Consider the following 20,028-nt stretch of genomic DNA (forward strand, 5'->3'; position numbering starts at 1 on the left):
CAGCAAAGGGACTCAGCCACACATATACACATATCCATTCTCCCCACACTCCCCTCCCATCCCAGGCTGCCACATATCAATGGTTAAACATTTTATTGAACACAACATACATATAGAAAAGAACACAAATTGTATGGAAAAGGGCTTCCTTTTAAAAAAGAAGATTCCTATCGAAAAGAAAACACTGACAATTTAGCTAAAATATGTTCGGTTGTTTCTTTTAACCTGACATTCAGCACGAACTTGGTTTAGATGTCATGGGACCAAGTGGAACCAAGAAAGGAAAATGGGTAGAAGGCAACAACCAGCTAGCTCCAAGAATGTATGCTGTCTCTGAGCCACTTGGCAGTCTTTCAGAGTCAACACTGAAGCTGGCAGAGTTTTCTGGGCCTCTGGGAGCTCAGATGTAGAGTTTGCAGAAAGCCCCCAAAAACGTAATTTACAGTGGGCAGCAACATTATCACATTTCCAGTAATAGCTTATTTTGAAAACTAAATATATACCAGGCCTATAAGAGCATATGAGCAGCCCTTGCAATAGCCACGGGAGCATTGTTATCCAGTTGCTAAATTGTGTCCAACTCCTTGTGACTCCATGGACTGTAGCACGCCAGGCTCCTTTGCCCATGGGATTTCCCAGGCAAGGATACTGGAGTAGGTTGCCATTTTCTTCTCCAAGGGATCTTTCTGATCAAGGGATTGAACCCGAATCTCCTGCATTGGCAGGCGGATTCTTTACCACTGAGCCACCAGGGAAGTCCCAGCCATGGGAACCCAGGTGCTATTATTATCTTTATTTTACAGATGAGGAAAATGGCACTCAGAGAGATTGGGTAACTTGCCCAAAGTCAGTCAGCCAGCCATGGACAAAAAGACTGCAAAGCGAAGTCTTCCAGCTGTGTAGCCCATGTCCTCACCCCTCACAGTCAGTCTGGCATGTTGTTTCAAAAGTTGAAATGTTTGTGATTTACCAAAATTACAGTCTGCTTGGTTAATTTGGGGTATTTTTACATCTTCTCTTTCCTAATGATATTTGACAATTTATTTGCAACAATAAGAGTGACTCCCGTTTTAAATTCCATTGAGTTGAAGTTAAATTCTTTTTTTTTTTTTTTTCATGTCTTCAATCTGGCTTTCATCCCTGGATCTAAACTACAGGGGGAGATTTTCTTAGGGAAATTATTATCAGGAAGCAATAGTGTTAGCATTATCAGGAAGGCAATAGTGTTCCATTTGTCTTTTGATAGAGAATGATCGATTTGTCTGTTTTATTATAACACAGTAGACTTTGTCTTAACAGTTTCTTCCTCTCTGAATTTGAAACTCCCTCAGCTCAATGGTTCCCAGCTGCACACTGGATTAGAATCACCTGGGAGCTTTAAAAAAAAAGAAAATGCAAAGATGCTGATTTAACTGGTCTGAGGTGTGACCTGGGATCAGGAAGGTGATTCTAATTTAACAGTAAGAACCCTGAGTTTAAGCTTAACTCCAGAATCATATACTCATTAGTTTCACTCATGGTATTCATGCCCCTTAACTGCTGTAGAAATCGATGATTGCGGAAGCTCAAAACAGGAACGGCACAGAAACAAAATGGCAGACCTATTTTTTGCCTGGATATGCCTTCTGTGGATTTACCAGGTGCCTCAGTGGGAAAAGAAACCGCCTACAATGCAGGAGACACAAGTGGCCCAGGTTCAATCCCTGGGTCGGGAAGATCCCCTGGAGGAGGGCATGGCAACCCACTCCAGTACTCTTGCCTGGGGAATCCCATGGACAGAGGAGCCTGGCGGGCTACAGTCCATGGGGTTGCTAGGAGTCAGACACGACTATAGTAACTACATGCACACATGCATGCCTTCTGTGTCTTTAACATACTATGTAAGTCAGGAAAAATACATTTCTCTTTTCTCTAACAAAATGAAACAAAATGATCTCAAACTTCACTCTATTCTGCATTTATTGTAATTGGATTTAATGCATTAACTGCATTTAATGTAATTACATTTAATGTAATTGGAAGGACACTTTTGTTCAGCTTAAATGGCGAGGAAGAGAGATGAAGATTTGTCATCAAGCCAGGACATAAGGGAGAAGGGTTTTGGGTAGAGGTTGATAAGTCAACAGCGTGGTCCTTAGAAGGCCTGATAGCTGGTCTAAGCCCTTATCCTCAAAGTGTAGACCACGAGCATCAGCATTTGGGGAATGGTTAGAAGCATATGGCTTCGCTGGTGGCTCAGATGGTAAAGTATCTGCCTGCAATGTGGGAGACCCAGGTTCGATCACTGGGTTGGGAAGATCCCATGGAGAAGGAAATGGCAACCCACTCCAGTACTCTTGCCTGAAAAATCACATTACAGAAGAGCCTGGTAGGTTACGGTCCATGGGGTCGCAAAGAGTCGGACACAACTGAGCGACTTCACTTTCTTTCACTTTCTAGAAGCATACAGGGATTCCCTGGTGGCTCAGAGGGTAATGAATCTGCGTGCAATGCAGGAGATGCAGGTTTTATTCCTGGGCTGAGAAGATCCCCTGGAGGATGGCATGGCAACCCACTCCAGTATTCTTGCCTGGAGAATCCCCAGGGACAGAGAAGCCTGGTGGGCTATGGTCCATGGGGTTGGAGAGTCAGACACGACTGAGCAACTTTCACTTATAACCTTGGGGCCTCTGCTGGACTTAATCCAATCAGACGCTACAGTGTCATAAGATCAGGTGATCCACATGAAATTAAACGTTTGAGGAGCACTGTCTCAGCCCCACTCTCTTGCTCAGTGACTGATACTCTACACCTGGCGCCATCACAAACACCTGTGAACACGGTCCATCAACTGCTTTTCTCTTTCCTAGGCGAGGAAGCTCTAAACGAATACCTCAAAACCAAGTCTGTGACGTTGGAGTACTAGAGCAGTGCCATCCTCAGGAACTCCTCGCGGGCCCACCACTCTTCAGCTCTCCCGATGAAGAAGCCTGGCTGTGCCGAGGACAGAGGTGCCAGCCGCCAGCCGAAAAACAGGCACAGGGACCGTGAGGAGGGTGGAGCCACATGTCTAAGCATTTACACCTGTGCCTGAGTGTTTTCTAATATCCCTTTTATACCTTAAAATGATGTTGGGTTTTGACTATGTTGTATACCACACGTATTTCTAAAATATTGAGCTGCTTTTTTTCCCCCACCAAGACTAATCCTAATCAAGGTTGTTCGTTTTGCAAACATCAATATGATGCAGTTATAGTACAGAAAGTTGGGAACCTTTGTATAATAGGTAAGGTTTTAACCTATGAACCAGGCATGTGGGGGTTATTAAAAAGATTTTCTGTAATCTTTTAAATATATTTTTTAATTGGAGGATAATTGCTGTACAATATAGTATTGTTTTCTGCCACAGAACAAGGCAAATCAGCCATAATTATACGTTTATCACCTCCCTCTTGAGCCTCCCTCCCTTTCCCTCATCTCACCCATCTAGGTCATCAGAGGGCACAAGCTGGGCTTCTGTGCTATATACCAACTTCTCACCGGCTATCTGTTTCACACATGGTAGCATATACATGTCAATACCACTTCCTCCATTTGCCCCATTCTTTCTTCCCCTATTATTTTGCTCTCAAGAAACAGTATATCCCCCAAGGAAAGTGAAGGAAGTTATTTTTATTTTCTTTCGGAAATAAGATACATCTTTATGCCTTTGATGTTCTATTTTTCAACCCACTGTGATAAGGGACCAGCTCATAAACAGTTCTTGAGTACCTACTAAGTACGAGGTGCTATATTATGTCCTGAGGAGTACACAAAGTTTAATGATATGATCTTTGACCCCAAATAGTTGAAATTCTTTTCAACAGCTTTTCAAGTGAATTTTACAGTATGATATATTATTAAGTAAGTAGTTTTTGGAGGCTGATCTTGGTTCATATCATACCATCTTACTATGTGACTTGGGAAAACGGATGCAATTTCTCCAAGCCTCAGTTTCCTTGTATGTAAAATGGGGACAGTAATGCATCCCTCAGGAACCTTATGATGAGGTGAGGATTCAATGCAATAATCTTAGTAAAGCACCTTGCACTGGGCTTTGTTCATAGTAAATACTCAATAAAGGGCAGATTGGTTACCTAATATATCAATATAAAGCTGAGAGGTGGAATCTATAAAATAGGGATAAAGTTCCTATCTCATTAGGTGTTGTAAGGATTCAATGGGATTATATACATAATGCACTCAACAAGGTGTCTAGATCATTCTCTGTGCTCAAGAAAGAGGAATTATTACAACTCATGAAGCACTTCATAATTGCCTGATGTCAGACAAAAATAGGTGGGTAAGTAGTCCAAGTGTGACTAGCAGAAGGTGAGATCCTGACTTGAAGAGTCTCTAGAAGTTTGTCAGAGCAATTAATTTCCATTAATTCTCTTTTTAAAGTAAAATTTCAGTAAACATTCCTATCTCTCTGGCTTTAAAGAAGCCCTTAGGGATTACTTACTACTTTGGAACTCAGCAGTTTAACCAAGAAGAGTGCAGGGAATTGTTAATCAATAAACAATAACAACAAAATCAGGGGCAGAAAACTTTCAAAAGGAAGACTATTAGGTATGATCCTGGCATGATCAATAGAGCAAATTTTGCCTGTAAGCAAGCTGGCACAGGTAAAATTCTAAATTTGGACCCAACAGGGTCCAAACTGACAGTTCATATTTGAATAAAATGACAAAGTTCTTATTATAAAGGAACCACGTTTTAAATGCAGTGTTTTTACTGATTTCATGTGATTTAAAATATCACTTTACTGAATATTTTACTGATAGATGAAATGGCAAACAAAAACATGCCCATTTCTTTTAGACTGACTTTTACCTTCTAATATTAATCTCAGTAGCAGTGCTTTTAATCTTTTGGGGGGAGGGTCATAAACCTCTTTTGAGAATCTGATAAAAGCTATGGATCCCCCTGTCCAAAACTCACACCTGCACACCTAATTCTGCAAATATCTTCAAGAAATTCACAGACCTCCTAAAACCCATGCTTGAGCTCCAGATTAAGAACTCATTTTTCCATAGTGAGTTTTGAAGTTCTTAGTGACTTGAGTTTTTATATCCGATTGCTGACCAGAGTCAAAGGCTACATGGAATTTATAAAATGACAAGTGAATTTGAATGAGAATATGATGATACACAGCCTACTAGGTAATTTAATTAACATACTGAGTAATTTATCACTATTTCTTCACATCACTGATTATTTTGCTAAAGGATAAAGCTGTGATTTGTTCCCCTAACTGGGGAGTTAAGGAGGTGTGGACACTTTTAAACGTTCTATTTTCCTTCCAATTCCATTTCCTAGTGCTGCCCTTTTGTTCAAACACCATTCCTGGCCTTTCCTGTGCCCAACTTGGTTTTAAGTATCTCTCCTCTATACTTTGTCTGGAACACAGTTCTTTCCACGTGGTATTGGAATGATTGGTCTTCCTAATTAGATTTGAGAACCCCTTCCCCACTCCCAGGATTGGCATCTGTCAATAATAACAGCTATCACTTATGTAGGGGCTGCTGTATTCTAGTCACTATGCTAAGCCAACTTACTTAAACTTCACATCTGAAAAGATGAATAAATCAAGGCGCTCTTTTTACTGGCTCCACCCCACCAAGAGGTTATTGCGTTTCCTGACTGGCCTTCCTGATCCCTCCCTGTGTGGTTCAAACCCTGAGTCAGAATGTGTCACTCCTCTGCACAAAACCTCCTAATGGAGCCCATTTCACTTACAATAAAGTCTACCACTTACCATGCCTGCAAAGTCCTATCAACTTTGTTCCTGGCTACCTCTAACCTCATCTCCTACCATCTACCCTCTCATTCTGTTTAGCCACCCTGGCTGCCTTGATGTTCCTCAAACTGATCAAGCACACTCCTAACTCCTAAGTGCAGGGCCTTTGCACTTACTGCTCCTTCTTCCCAACAGTGTGCTGGTAAATATTTAACAAGTGGCTCTCTGGGGAAAAAAATCAAAAAAAAAATTCTGACTTGTAGCATTTTCTGATTTCTGTGTATAAATGCTCTCATACTGGCTGCTTTCAAGGTACAAACTTCACTGAACACAGAATTGGGAAGAGATGTGTGTGATTAGAACAAGTGTGGGCTAGAGCCAGTACACCACTGCCTCTTTTTGAAACTTGCCCCACATGCCACCTCCCAACAGGTTGCCTCATCTCCAGGTCTCTGCTCAAACATCATCTCAGTGGAGGTCCATTCGCTGATCACTCTTCCTAAAATAGCACATAAGATTCCCACATCCACACCTCATTTGTCCTCTCATTTTGTCGTTTGCCTTCTCCTGCATTGTTTTTGCAGCACTTACCACCACATGGTTATTAATCATCCATCTCTTCCCATTAGAACTGAAGCTTTGTGAACAGGGGCTTTTGTTCAATGCTGTATCTCCAGTGTCTAACACATAGGAGGAGTTCAATAAATATTTGTTTTCAAATGAAGGAGGTTAAGTAACCTGCCCAGATCAAACAGCTATTAGGTGGCAGAGCAGGTACTCAAGCAATGAAGCTGAAAGTCTTTTAACCAAGCTAAGATCCCGTTGTTGCCCATAACCAAATCAGACCCTGGATAATGAATAGTAGGCATGTGTTAAATATTTGTCAAACTCAAAGCTAAACTGAGTGGAACATGAACTGTGAGAGCTTTTGTGGAAACGTCAAGAGACAGGGCAAGGAAACAAATTGGTTTCCCTATACCTGCCTTTTTAAGAAAACAGAAGCTCTCAAGGGAACCTGGTCTAGAAGTAGGTTATCAGACATGAACATGATTGAAAGGATGAATTATTATGATTATTACTATTATGCAAATAATACCTAAGTGGACTTTTAATGATTAAGTCACACCTTATCTTGTAAAAATAATAAAATGAGAAGGTAAGACTCCGCCACTCTCCACAAATAACCAGATGATATCTGAAATTGTTCCAGATTTTTTTCTATGAATATACTTTTTTTAGAACTAGTATATACTGTACATAACTTTATCTGCTTTTTTCAATTAAAAATATGTAACCATCTTTCTATGTCAATAAATACCTCTACATATGTTCACTGGCTTTAATTCAACTTGTTCTCTTATTGTTGGACATTTATATTTGCTTTTTGACTGTTTTAAACACTGCAATCAATCTTTTTTTTTTCCAAAAAATATTTATTTGGCTGCACTGGGTCTTAGTTGATCCCAGCATGCAGGATATTTTGTCTCAGCACATGGACTCTCTAGTTGCAGTATGTGGGCTCAGTAGGTGCAGCACACGGGCTTAGTTGCTCCGAGGCATGTGGAATCTTAGTTCCCTGACCAGGGATTGAACCCCAGTCCCCTGTACTGCAAGGCAGATTCTTAACCACTGGACCACCAGGGAGGTCCCCGCAATCAATCTTATACAGAAATTTGTGAACAAAACTGTATTTGCTTAATTAGAATAAATTCCTAGAGGTGTAATCTCTGATTAAAAGGATATAGCAATCTTGCCAACAGTTTCTCCACATTTTTGCCACCACTGTATTTTTCTTATAGCATAACACCTCACACTTACCAAACACTGTTCTAAGCACGTGATCGGTATTAAGTCATTCGTTTCTTATTAATACTAAAACCACATAAGGGAGATACTATTATTCCCATTTTACAAATGGAAAAACTAAGGTAAGTGGCTGGGCTGGGATCGATCCTGCTTCAGAGCCTATGCTTGTGGCTTTGTGACTGGCAGACCCATAATGGCAGCGTGGGGCTGACTGAATTGAAAATGTGGCTCCACCACGTAAGTTGCATGGGGTCTTAGTTGCGGAATGTGCAATCTATTCCTGGACCAGGGATTGAACCCGGGCGCCCTGCACTGGAAGAACAGTCAGCCATTGGACCACCAGGGAAGTCTCTCCACCACTTACTTATTGGGAGGCTTTAAAATTTTTGCTTAGTGTCTCCCTGCCACTTTTTTCTTTAAATCTGTGAAGTAGGTATAAGAGTATCTCATAAGGTAGTGGCCTTTTTTTTTTTTTTTTTTAATAAAAAAGAAATTCACTGTCACAAAACTAGAAATCCAGTGACAGCTTTGTCAAGTTATTTGATGCAATAATTCAGTGATGTTCCTTGCTTCTCTGTGCTCTCCTTGGCGTGTTGACTGTGGTTCCAGATATGCCCACTAGGTCAGAGTGGCAAGAGCCATATCCAACCACAAGATATCCATGGTTCCAAAGAAGGAGCCATTTTTTTATGTGCCTCCTTCTTCGGAATAAGAAATCCTTTTCTTTCCAGAATGTCTACTAACAAGACTTGGCTTGTGCCACTTTGTGAAGGTTGTCACATACCCATCACCCAAACCAATCACTACCAGGATTACAAGACTTGGCTTGTGCCACTTTGTGAAGGTTGTCACATACCCATCACCCAAACCAATCACTACCAGGATTTTCCATGAACAAATGGTGGAGAAAGTGAAAGTATCACTCAGTTGTATCCAACTCTTTGTGACTCCATGGACAGTAGCCTGCCAGGTTCCTCTGCCCATGGAATTCTCCAGGCAAGAATACTGGCGTGGGTTACCGTTCCTTTCTCCAGGGGATCTTTCCAACCCAGGGATCGAACCCAGGTCTCCTGCATTGCAGACAGATTCTTTACTGTCTGAGCCACCAGGGAAGCCCATACGGTGGGGAGTCACCCACAAAGATGACAACATTAAACTTGGGGGAAAAGTCTACTAATCAGTTAGACAAAAGATAGTAGTAAACCTGTCTTTCTTCAGGACTGGTGACCACTGATGTTTAAGATGTATTACTTTATTGGAGTCAAGAGGAAAAAAAAATTTTTTTTTCATGAACATTTATTGTACATTCCGAGTGAAAGGCACCATGCCAGGCACTGAGAGAAATACAAATGAAAGACTCAATCTCTTCTTGTCTTTTCTGCCACAGCAGTGGATTCAGGCACAGGAATACAAACTACTTGGCAAGGCAGTTTTTTGTTTTTTTTTTTTATAAATACCATATTTGATGCACAAAGTATTATGAGGATAGAGGAGATTCATTAAGAATATTTTTGCTTCCAAGACCATTAAACCTAATTACCCAGTTTATGACTGTCAAAGAGCCATAAAAAGATAACACACAAGGTTAAAGAGAACATTTCAGCAGCCTTAGCAGGAACAAGACTGTTCAAATGGCAGCCATCACCTTACACCTAAGAATCAGGCAGAGAATGCACAGGGTCAGACCAACCAAAGCATGACAGTGACTCAGTTTCCAAGAGACTGTAGAGCAAGCTGCTTACAAACAAAACAGTTTTCATTAAGGTATAACATACATAAAGTACACATGTTAAATGTGTAACTCGATAAATTTTTCTATGTGTGAGAGTGGTGGTAACTCACAAAACACTCAGAATAGTGGCAGGCATACAAAAAGGTTAAGTACTAGTTAAGTACTAGCTGTTGTTTCATCTGCCACTTCAACAGGTAAAAAAGTATAACCTTGGTTTTATTTGCATTTCTTTGAAAAATGGGACTGAGCATTTTTTCCCTGTGAATTATCTGCTCACATCTCACTACTGAGATTATTAGTCCTTTTTTTTTTTTTTTTTACTAATTTGTAAGAGCCCATTTTATACTAATAACACTCATTCTTTGCCTTTTATTGCAAATATTTTTCCCAATTTGTCCCTTGACTTTAGTAGATGGTATGAGCCTAGATTCTAACTTTGTTTAAAAACAGCCATCCCTGACACTGTGTATTAAATAATGGATCAAATTTACACTTAACTATTGGAAGGAAAGTTATGACCAACCTAGACAGCATATTCAAAAGCAGAGACATTACTTTGCCAACAAAGGTCCCGTCTAGTCAAGGCTATGGTTTTTCCGGTGGTCATGTATGGATGTGAGAGTTGGACAGTGAAGAAAACTGAGCACCGAAGAATTGATGCTTTTGAACTGTGGTGTTGGAGAAGACTCTTGAGAGTCCCTTGGACTGCAAGGAGATCCAACCAGTCCATCCTAAAGGAAAACACTCCTGGGTGTTCATTGGAAGGACTGATGTTGAAGCTGAAACTCCAATACTTTGGCCACCTGATGCGAAGAGTTGACTCATTGGAAAAGACTCGGATGCTGGGAGGGATTGGGGGCAGGAGGAGAAGGGGACGACAGAGGATGAGATGGCTGGATGGCATCACCAACTCGATGGACATGGGTTTGGGTGAACTCCGGGAGTTGGTGATGGACAGGGAGGCCTGGCGTGCTGCGATTCATGGGGTCGCAAGGAGTTGGACACAACTGAGCGACTGAACTGAACTGAAAAGGACAACCCTATCACATATTAGATTTCTTTTTTTCCTCCAATGTCATAAGAATGTCCAGAGAACTGAATTTAGGTGACTTCTTTAACTGTATAGAACACTTAGTTGTATTATATGAGATAGCCATGGAAGGGGAGAAATATTAAAATTCTACATACTAGTATGTAATTCTACACTGACTAGTCTCTTTCACTGACCAGTCTACCACTTAGGTATGCATTTCTGGTGAACTTACACCTTCATATCCCCATGGATACCATGGCTTAAAATGCCCTGTACATCCCCATATACCTGTTGATTCATTTATCTACATCATTCAGTGCCTACTGTGTACCATGCACCATGCTAAGGAGTGAACCAGACAAATGCAATTCTTCCCACAATGTGGCATAAATATTAGCTGGTAGAAGACATTATTTAAATATTTGTTAATTTATTTAAATACATATTTACACCAATAATTCATCACAGCTGTGTTTGGTGCTACCAGGCATAACATAGTATCTTTTCTAGCTGAGAAATCTGGTTTCCAGATCTGTTCACTCTGCATACTTTTAAGGCACAGCCTGGGTTCCAATTTCCAATGGGAAATACCAGAAAGAACCTTGAGAATAATCTTCAGAGTATTCATAAGGACAAGGTGAGGAGTAAGAAAAAAACAGTTTAAAAAAAACCCCTAAAACATTAGGGAACAAAGTCCCATCAGCTCAATGCACTTGGAGACACTCCTCTAAATTCTCTAGTTTACATCCTGAGCAAATCCAGTTCTATGGCAAATAAGAACCCAAACAAGTTTAATAAGGTCAAGAATAAGGCAGAAAGGAGACCCCAAAGTAGGATCATTTTGTCTTTTGAAAGAGAAAACCAATTACTATCTTTTTATGTACTGTGCCCTATTTTTCTTGGGGTATCCCTATTCTCTACAATGAACAGATTTCAAAACTGGGCAACTGTGATGAATAATTTCAATAGTTGAAACAAACAAAAACATTGCTTTATGAGAAAAAGAAAAACAAAACCAAAAACATAAATTCTACATACAATTCAGAGAACTGAACTTAGATGACTTCTTTACCTGTATAGCACACCTAGTTGTATTATATGAGACAGCCATGGCAAGGGAGAAATATAAAAATTCTACATATTAGTATGTAATAAGGGGCTACAGAGTCATAGACAGTGATTAAACCAGTTTAATCCAGTTTAAACCAGTGATTAAATCAGAACACCAGTTTTCCTGCTCAAATTGGAAAGGAATTTTTTTTTTTTTTAATGAAAGTAGGTATGTCTGAGGGTGGCTAAATGTAAGTAATTATTTTCTTTGTAAAAAACTTCTTTAAAAGATTTCTCCCTCATTGACCCCATTTTGATAATAAATAAGTCTGACTTTATAACAACTTAAAAAAAAAAAAACCAAACTAGGTTGTTTTATCCAAGTGGACAATTTAAAGTAAAAACAAACAGGTGACATGTATTTTTACCTTAAAATAAGTTTGAGATTTCTGAAGTCTATGCTATGAAGGATGCCAACAAACTCACTCATTACCATACATAAAATTAAGCTTTCTAAACGCAATTTCTTTAGCATGAAATCAAATACAGTGTGCTCTTAGAGGATATCCAAATGCTATCTCTTCCAGCTCTTTAAAAGCCAGCTTCTGTTTCTCCATGAAACAAAATATATTCAATATTGCAAAAAAGCACCATAGGTATCTGAAAGGCAAAACAACTAGTGAGTCACACTCTTTTCCATAGAATTGAAGTCAAGTGAAATGAAGTTGCTCAGTCATGTCCGACTCTTTGCGACCCCGTGGACTAGCCTACCAGGCTCCTCCGTCCATGGGATTCTCCAGGCAAGAATACTGGAGTGGGTTGCCATTTAATTAGCAGGCATCTATCACCTGTTTCTCAGATCACTTATTTCCCTGTTTTTCTTTGTTTTCACTAGCAGGACTGTCCAGAACCTCTATCTTGCCTTTTCCGTCTTCTGAATGAGGAAGCTTAATATTATCTATGGTGACTTCCCCTTCGGAAGAGGTGCTGTCGTCTTCATCCTCAGGTTCTGAACTTTCCTCTGAACTGTCTTGTGAATTCTCTTCCGAACTGTCCTCTTCTTTCGAATGAGACTGATTCATCTCAAACAAGGCCACGTCCTGAAAGAAAAAAAATACACACCATGTGGGAGATTTATTTTGGGGTAGTTCCCTAAAAAGTTACAAAAACAACTTTGGGAATGACCAACACTTAGCACAAATACTGAAGCACAGAAGACAGGAAATGTTTTTAATACAATACTATTATTCTTTCCAGAGAAGGCAATGGCACCCCACTCTAGTACTCTTGCCTGGAAAATCCCATGGATGGAGGAGCCTGGTGGGCTGCAGTCCATGGGGTTGCTGAGAGTCGGACACGACTGAGCGACTTCACTTTCACTTTTCACTTTCATGCACTGGAGAAGGAAATGGCAACCCACTCCAGTGTTCTTGCCTGGAGAATCCCAGGGACAGGGGAGCCTGGTGGGCTGCCAGACGTCTATGGGGTCGCACAGAGTCGGACACGACTGAAGCGACTTAGCAGCAGCAGCAGCAGCAGCAGCAGCAGCATTATTCTTTCAGTTGCCAGAGTCTGGCCTAAGGATCTACTTTTATTACAAGTCTAAAAAGTTCCTCACAACTGAATTCTATATAGCTGAATCTATTCAACAAAACTCACTCAACAAATATTAACAAATACCAACATTAACCGGGCACCACATTAGAATCTCAACAACAACAACAACAAAATCCTTGCCTTGGTGGAACTTATGTTTTTGAGCAGGAGGTGGCAAACCATGGCGGGCAGGGCAAACCCAGCCCCCTGCCTGTTTTCATGCAGCTCATGAAGTAAGAATGCTTTTACATTTTGAGTGGTAGGAAAAAAACAAAACAACAAAAGAATAGTATTTCATGAAATGCAAAAATTGTATGAAATTCAAATTTTGGATTCCATAAAAAGTATATAAAACATGCCTACTCATTACGTATCATCTACAGCTGTCTTTGGGGCTTCACAGGTGGCGCTGGTGGTAAAGAACCTGCCTGCTAATGCAGGTGGACATAAGAGATGTGGGTTCAATCCCTCGGTCGGGAAGATCCCCTGGAGGAGGGCATGGCAACCCACTTTAGTATTCTTGCCTGGAGAATCCCATGGACAGAGGAGCCTGGCAGGCTATAGTCCATAGGGTCACAAAGAGTTGGACACAACTGAAGCGACTTAACGAGCGCACACACACACACAGCTGTCTTCACATGGAAATGGCAGAAATAGACAGTCATTAATGGAGACAGCATGGTCCACAAAGCCTAACGTTATTTACTATCTGGCCCCCTACATATAATGGCTGCTGACCTCTGTTTTAGTTAAGAAACAGGTTTTCCGGTGGTCCAGTGGGCCCACGCTCCCAATGCAGAGGGCCTGAATTTGATCCCTGGTTGGGGAACTAAATCCCACGTGCTGTAACTAAAAGCCTAAGAGCTGGTACAGCCAAATAAATAAGTGTATTTTTTTTAAAGGCAATAAACAATTACTCAGAAAGCACAGTGTAGGGCAGTGAAAAGTTAAAGAAGAAAAAAAGAAGAAAGAAAACCATTGAGGTGACAAGTGATGAAAGATGGAGGAATTTGGGGATGGGATTTACAAAGAGGGAAAAGGGCCAGAGCCAAGGAGACGGATGCTGGAGTACAATCAGTGAGGGTCCTTGGTGGGAGAGATGGTCAATGGAGAGATGGAGGCAGGATCACACTGGCCCATGAAGGACTCTGAATTAATTAGAAATGTGATGGGAAGCCCCCTGGTTCCCAAACTGGGGGCCACATACAATGTGTCAAGAACAAGCTTTGGGGGGAAAAAAGTGGAAGCAGAAAGCCTGGCTGGGAACTTCCTGGGATAATCCAGAGGAGAGACTGTCATCACCTAGAGTGAGGGTCCTGGGTGCCGAGCAGGAGTGGCTTGATTCGAGATGTACTCTAGATGCAGGGCTGCCATATCTGCTGATGGATCAGGTATATGATTATTAAAAATGGTGTCAGATTTGTCCAGACACGAGTGTTATAAAGGGGATTTCAGTGCAGAAATAAGAGGAGCCCAAAGTGAGAGACTGGAGAAGGCAATGGCACCCTACTCCAGTACTCCTGCCTGGCAAATCCCATGGACGGAGGAGCCTGGTAGGCTGCAGTCCATGGGGTCGCGAAAGGTTGGACACGACTGAGTGACTTCCCTGGAGAAGGCAATGGCACCCCACTCCAGTACTCTTGCCTGGAAAATCCCATGGGAGGAGGAGCCTGGCAGGCTGCAGTCCATGGGGTCACTAGGAGTCGGACACGACTGAGCGACTTCACTTTCACTTTTCACTTTCATGCACTGGAGAGGAAATGGCAACCCACTCCAGTGTTCTTGCCTGGAGAATCCCAGGGACAGGGGAGCCTGGCGGGCTGCCGTCTATGGGGTCACACATAGTCGGACACAACTGAAGCGACTTAGCAGCAGCAGCAGCAAAGTGAAAGACAATTTTCACACCTGAGTTATATAAGCAGTTTTTCTGTTATACACATTGTTTATTTTTGCATTCTCAATGAATCAGACTCTGACTACTTCTTTTGGGCCTTGAATGGGAAAATTTTAAAAAACTCAGGAAACTTAGTATATAAATGCTTCTAGATAACACATGTGTTATTGGAGTTGAAAAAGCCTTTCTATGATTCTGAATGACTAAATTCCTAGACTTCACCCAGGGAAGCTTGCTGACTTATGAGGTTATTAGGATTAAATAACTCGGTCATTTAATCAAATGACTGAGCACCTATGCAGTACTGGAAACATGAGCTGACTTTGCAAACAGGAAAATAACACTTGGAATTAAAATTTAAAAGTTCTCTTTCTTTTTCAGGTGATGAAACATATTGCTTATTTTATACTATGAAATGAAAACAAGGCATAGTTACCATTTGAATAACTTGTCCAAGAGTCTCATCAGTATTTTCAATATTGAAATGACCAGGTGGTGCAGCTGCCATTTCTTTTCTTAGCTTTTCGTTTGCCTGAGCCATCTGTGGGAGAAAGGTCCGTACTTGGTCCAATACTAAGGAGTGAAAATATCATTTATCAATATTTATGTTAGTCTTTAGTCAAACTTTAAAAATTTAGAATTTCTACAAAAACACTTCTCAATTTGACAGAAATAACAACAGTTCAATAAAAAAGCATTCAAATTCCTTCTATTTTAAAACTTTTCATTCTCTTCTGAATTCTTAAAATGGTGGGCTTCCCTGGTGGCTCAGACAGTAAAGAATCTGCCTGCCATGCAGGAGACCCGGGTTTGATCCCTGGGTCAGGAAGATCTCCTGGAGAAGGGAATGGTTACCCATGCCAGTATTCTTGTCTGGGGAATTCCTCTGTCCATGAAAAACAGTATGACTGTACAATTCAGCAATTATTTCTCAATGTTTTCTGGTTTTCATATATGCCCAGAACTGAAAATTCCTAGAAGAATGGCATTCAACAGACAGTAAACTGATTAAGTAGGCAGTTGGACTTAATAGTTAAATGCATGAGACTCCAAGGCTTTGGGGTCAGACTGCTGAGGCTCTTCAGAGAACCCCAGTTCCACGTCTTACTATCTGAGTTACCTGGGGCAGGTTAATGAAGCAATGGATGTTAATGAGGCCCACATCTGTTTCCCTTTCTTCTGATAATGATGACTTTCTTAAGCTCTGTCACTCTTAGTCACTCCTGTCCCTACCCAGTTCATGCCTATGTAATCCACAACCTTGGCCACACTGTGATTCGGTCTCATGACACTGTGATCTGGCAAGCCAATTACAGATCACCCTGGGACTCTGTTTTGGACTGTTGAGAAAGATGTCCATTCTTCCAGAGTTAATGACTAGGTGAGTTGCTGAATGTAAACCTAGAGCTGCTGATAAACTGGCCCACCTACCACCCATCATCAGAGAAGAGCTGGTTCTAGATAAAGTCAACACCTAGGAAAGCAGAACTAAGAGATATAGAGTGGCAGATCCCAGATGACGCTGAGCACCTGGATGCAGATGTACCTGAAATCACTGGGGGTATTTTTCCCCAAAAAATGAGCCAACGTCAGTTGGCTAAAGGCAATTGGAGCTGGGTTTCATTCATGTGTAACCACAGGAATCTAATACATTTAATTTAACCAATCAAAACCTCAGTTTACTCATCTGTGAGTGCTAAGCACAGGGGAGACAAAGAACAGGGATATGTCATTTATTGAGTTAGCTCTCAAGAGAGGCCCAGCATATAACCATGCACATCATGAGCTCTCAGAACTTAAGTCACTGATACAGCCATGTAACAGTGAACTAAAATGTTCAGAGCATGGAAGAAGAAAATGGAGGTGAGGATCAAGAAATGGCCTTGAATTGTGAAACAGGACTGCTAGGATTCCAGATGGTATACCCAACTTGGAAAAGAATTTGGCAATCTTTTCTCTATTAAAAAATACACTCTGGGGACTTCCCTTGGGGTCTAGTGGCTGAAACACCATGCTTCCAATGCAGGGAGGTGACAGTTCCACCCCGAGTTGGGGAACTAAGATCCCACATGATGGGTGGCACGGCCAAAATACTAAAAAATAAAAATTCTTAAAATTCCACTCAGAGATATGTAAAAATATAAAACTCCAAAAATATAAACCTATGTCTACACAAAAACTTATATTTGAATGGGGACCCACCATGCAATCATTTCAGCTGTTGTACATTTAATGCATATTATGGTTAACTTCCCCTCGACTACTCATGATTTTGTAGTTTACAGACATGATAACCTCATGTATCATTTACACCATTTTTACTCATTCTTGTCTTTATTTTCTTTTAAACATTAAAAGGGAATTACACAAATGCTAAGTGTTACATGATGCTATTTGAACAAAGTCTGACTCACCTATATTTAGAGTATGTGATACACCAATATCACAGAGTAATTAATAAAAAGAACTGGCCCTGTTATGAGTAACGTTTACCATTTAAGTAACTGTCCAATTTAATCAAATCTGGTGGTGTTTTCCCACATCTGTGTGTGAAATTTGGGAGTCAGTAACCTCTGGAAACATTCCCCATGGAGTTTAACAATAATTGATTTTGATTTCCAAAAATCCATCCCACAAGTTTTTCTGGGCAAGGTTACCTTCTTAAGTGTTAGTCACTCAGTCGTGTCTGACTCTTTGTGACCCCAAGGACTGTAGCCTGCCAGGCTCTTCTGTCCATGAGATTCTCCAGGCAAGAATACTGGAGTGGGTTGCCACTCCCCGTCTCCAGGGGATCTTCCCAACCCAGGAATCAAACCCGAGTCTCCTGCCTGGTTTAAGCCCCACCCTCTTAAAGCAGGGGAATAATACAAGAAATTTTATCCCTGTGCACTGAATTCATGATGTAATTTCCAAGTAAGACTTGCTAGAATGGACTCTCTGACAACAAAAGCAGACACTGTCCCAACAAATAAGTGATTAATTAGGCAGAATTTCATATCACAGAGGGTTCTTGAGAGAGAGAGAAAGAGAAGAGAGGGAAGAGTACTTACAGGGACTCCTCTCTATCCGAACTGTTTGAAGAGTAGAATTCTTTCTGGAATTAGGCTTGGAGTTGATGAGCAACCTGTCCCATATACCTGCAAACACACACACACACTTCCTTTATTACAGCATAAAGAAATAGGAGCCCAAGAGCAAACTTTGCAAGACCACCCTCCACCCTCAAGTCTTGACTGTTCCTTCCTCACTTTCTAACACATTAAAAAAAAAAAAAAGGAACATTCCAAGTTCCATGACAACATTTTAGCTCTTTCTGCAGATCTCCTCCCTTTAAACCTGTCTCTTACATCTCTGCCTCACCAATGCCAGGTAATAAATGCCCACTAAACTGCACCTCTCTGGGCCAGAAATCTACCAGCAACAAATGTAGGTCGGCAATGACAGAATGCAAGAAGCAGTACAGAATACATAAGGGTTAAGTAAAACCAGAAATGGTTTACCAGCTACATTATATTGGGCAAATCACCTACACTTTTTGAGTATTAATTTCTTCATTTATAAAACATCTCTGCCTAATAAGTTCCCTTTCAGTCAAGATGTCTGATGTAGACAAAACAGCCCTTTAAAGAGAACCCCTTTAGCCTTTTCACAGCTCCTCAAATTAACCCAACTCTCCAGCCCATCAGAGCACAGAGAACAGGACTTACTTTCAAAACCCAAGGCTTTATGCACCCCGGTTCCCGCACCTGGAAAATCTCTTCACTCTGGCATAAAAATCCTGATCACCCTCAAAGCAGCAGCTCAACACTCCTAACTACTATCAATAGCTTATACCTAATAATTGGATTAGTGAAAAGAGCATGGACTCTGGGGCCACACCGATTGGATTCAAATCCCAGTTTTGCCACTTTCCAGCCACATGATCTCCAACAAGTTACTTATCTGTGTGATACACCAGGTCTCAGTTTCCTCATCTATACAACTGCCCTAACAGAACCAACTCCACACAGGGAAGCTGTGAGGATTAAATTTAGCGAATTAATTCCTGGGGCAGAGTAGGCACTAAGAAGCTTCAGCTATTATTATAATGTCTTCGGATGCTCTGGATTCTCAAAGAATCTTTTTTCAAGTTAATATTTAATGAGGATATGCCCAAGACATTATACTCATTCTTCTTCTCAGGAAAAAAAAAAAAAAAACCACTATAGGTACTACTACTTCCATTTTCCAAATGTAAAAACTGAAGCTTTGGGGATGTAAACAACTCTCCTACTATGGTGCTGAAGACTCTTGAGAGTCCCTTGGACTGCAAGGAGATCAAACCAGTCAATCCTAAAGGAAATCAACACTGAAATACTCATTGGAAGCACTGACGCTGAAGTTGAAGCTCCAATATTTTGGCCACCTGATGTGAAGAGCCCGACTCACTGGGAAAGATCCTGATGCTGGGAAAGACTCAGGGCAGGAGGAGAAGAGGGCGACAGAGGATGAGATGGTTGGATGGCATCATCGACTCAACGGACATGAGTTTCAGGAAACTCTGGGAGATAGTGAAGGACAGGGAAGCCTGGAGTGCTGCAGTCCATGGGGTCGCAAAGCGTCGGACACTGAGCCACAAAAAAGTTTCACAGCTGGGTGGTTCGGCTCTTCCTTGAGCCAGCCAACTGTTCTAACAGCGTCTCCCACTCGAATGAATTTTATTCTCCTCAAACACTGCCCCCCTCCAAAAAGAGTTCGACAGCTAATTACTCGTGGGGTTGGGATTCGAACTCTAGTTTTTTTTTTTAGCTATTAGGATGTCTAAAAACCTATGAGGGTTTCCTGGACGCGTCTCCCTCTACCAGAGCAGCGCACTAAGAGAGCGCACTAAGGGTGGCTCTGTGAGCATCTGCAGCGAGAAGGTGCTCAATCCATAATACTCACCTGCTCCCCTTATTAGCCAACTGCTGGAACCCAGACCTGATTCTAAGGTCGTCCCCTTAGGAGGGGGAGGGGGGCGGGGGAAGGTCGAGCTGCGGCGCTCAGCACTGGGCACTCAGCACTGTGCCTAAAACATGAAAACACAAACCACCCTCGGGCTCGAGGCCGGATGCCCATACCTAGGCCGGCCAGTCCCCCAACCCCGCAGCCGGGGGGATGTCCGGGTCCCTCGGCGG

General features: G+C 41.5%; 2 protein-coding genes across 2 annotated transcripts in view; one reads left to right on the forward strand and one right to left on the reverse strand.

Moving 5' to 3' along the window:
• Window positions 1-3,354, forward strand: part of ALDH1L2 (aldehyde dehydrogenase 1 family member L2) — a 57,137-nt gene extending 53,783 nt beyond the window's left edge. The window contains exon 23 of the mRNA XM_055574901.1: window positions 2,850-3,354. Coding sequence (XP_055430876.1) covers window positions 2,850-2,905 — 56 coding nt within the window. The 3' untranslated portion in view covers window positions 2,906-3,354. The remainder of the gene's footprint in view (window positions 1-2,849) is intronic.
• Window positions 3,355-10,742: 7,388 nt separating this feature from the next.
• NOPCHAP1 (NOP protein chaperone 1) overlaps window positions 10,743-20,028 on the reverse strand; it is a 256,395-nt gene continuing 247,109 nt past the window's right edge. Inside the window, exons 3-5 of the mRNA XM_055574938.1 lie at window positions 17,923-18,009; window positions 15,309-15,445; window positions 10,743-12,482 (exon numbers count right to left, since the gene is read on the reverse strand). Of these exons, the coding sequence (XP_055430913.1) occupies window positions 12,243-12,482; window positions 15,309-15,445; window positions 17,923-18,009 (464 nt within the window). The 3' untranslated portion in view covers window positions 10,743-12,242. The remainder of the gene's footprint in view (window positions 12,483-15,308; window positions 15,446-17,922; window positions 18,010-20,028) is intronic.

Source organism: Bubalus kerabau, chromosome 1, assembly GCF_029407905.1.
Source record: "Bubalus kerabau isolate K-KA32 ecotype Philippines breed swamp buffalo chromosome 1, PCC_UOA_SB_1v2, whole genome shotgun sequence".
Taxonomy (NCBI): Eukaryota; Metazoa; Chordata; class Mammalia; order Artiodactyla; family Bovidae; genus Bubalus; species Bubalus kerabau.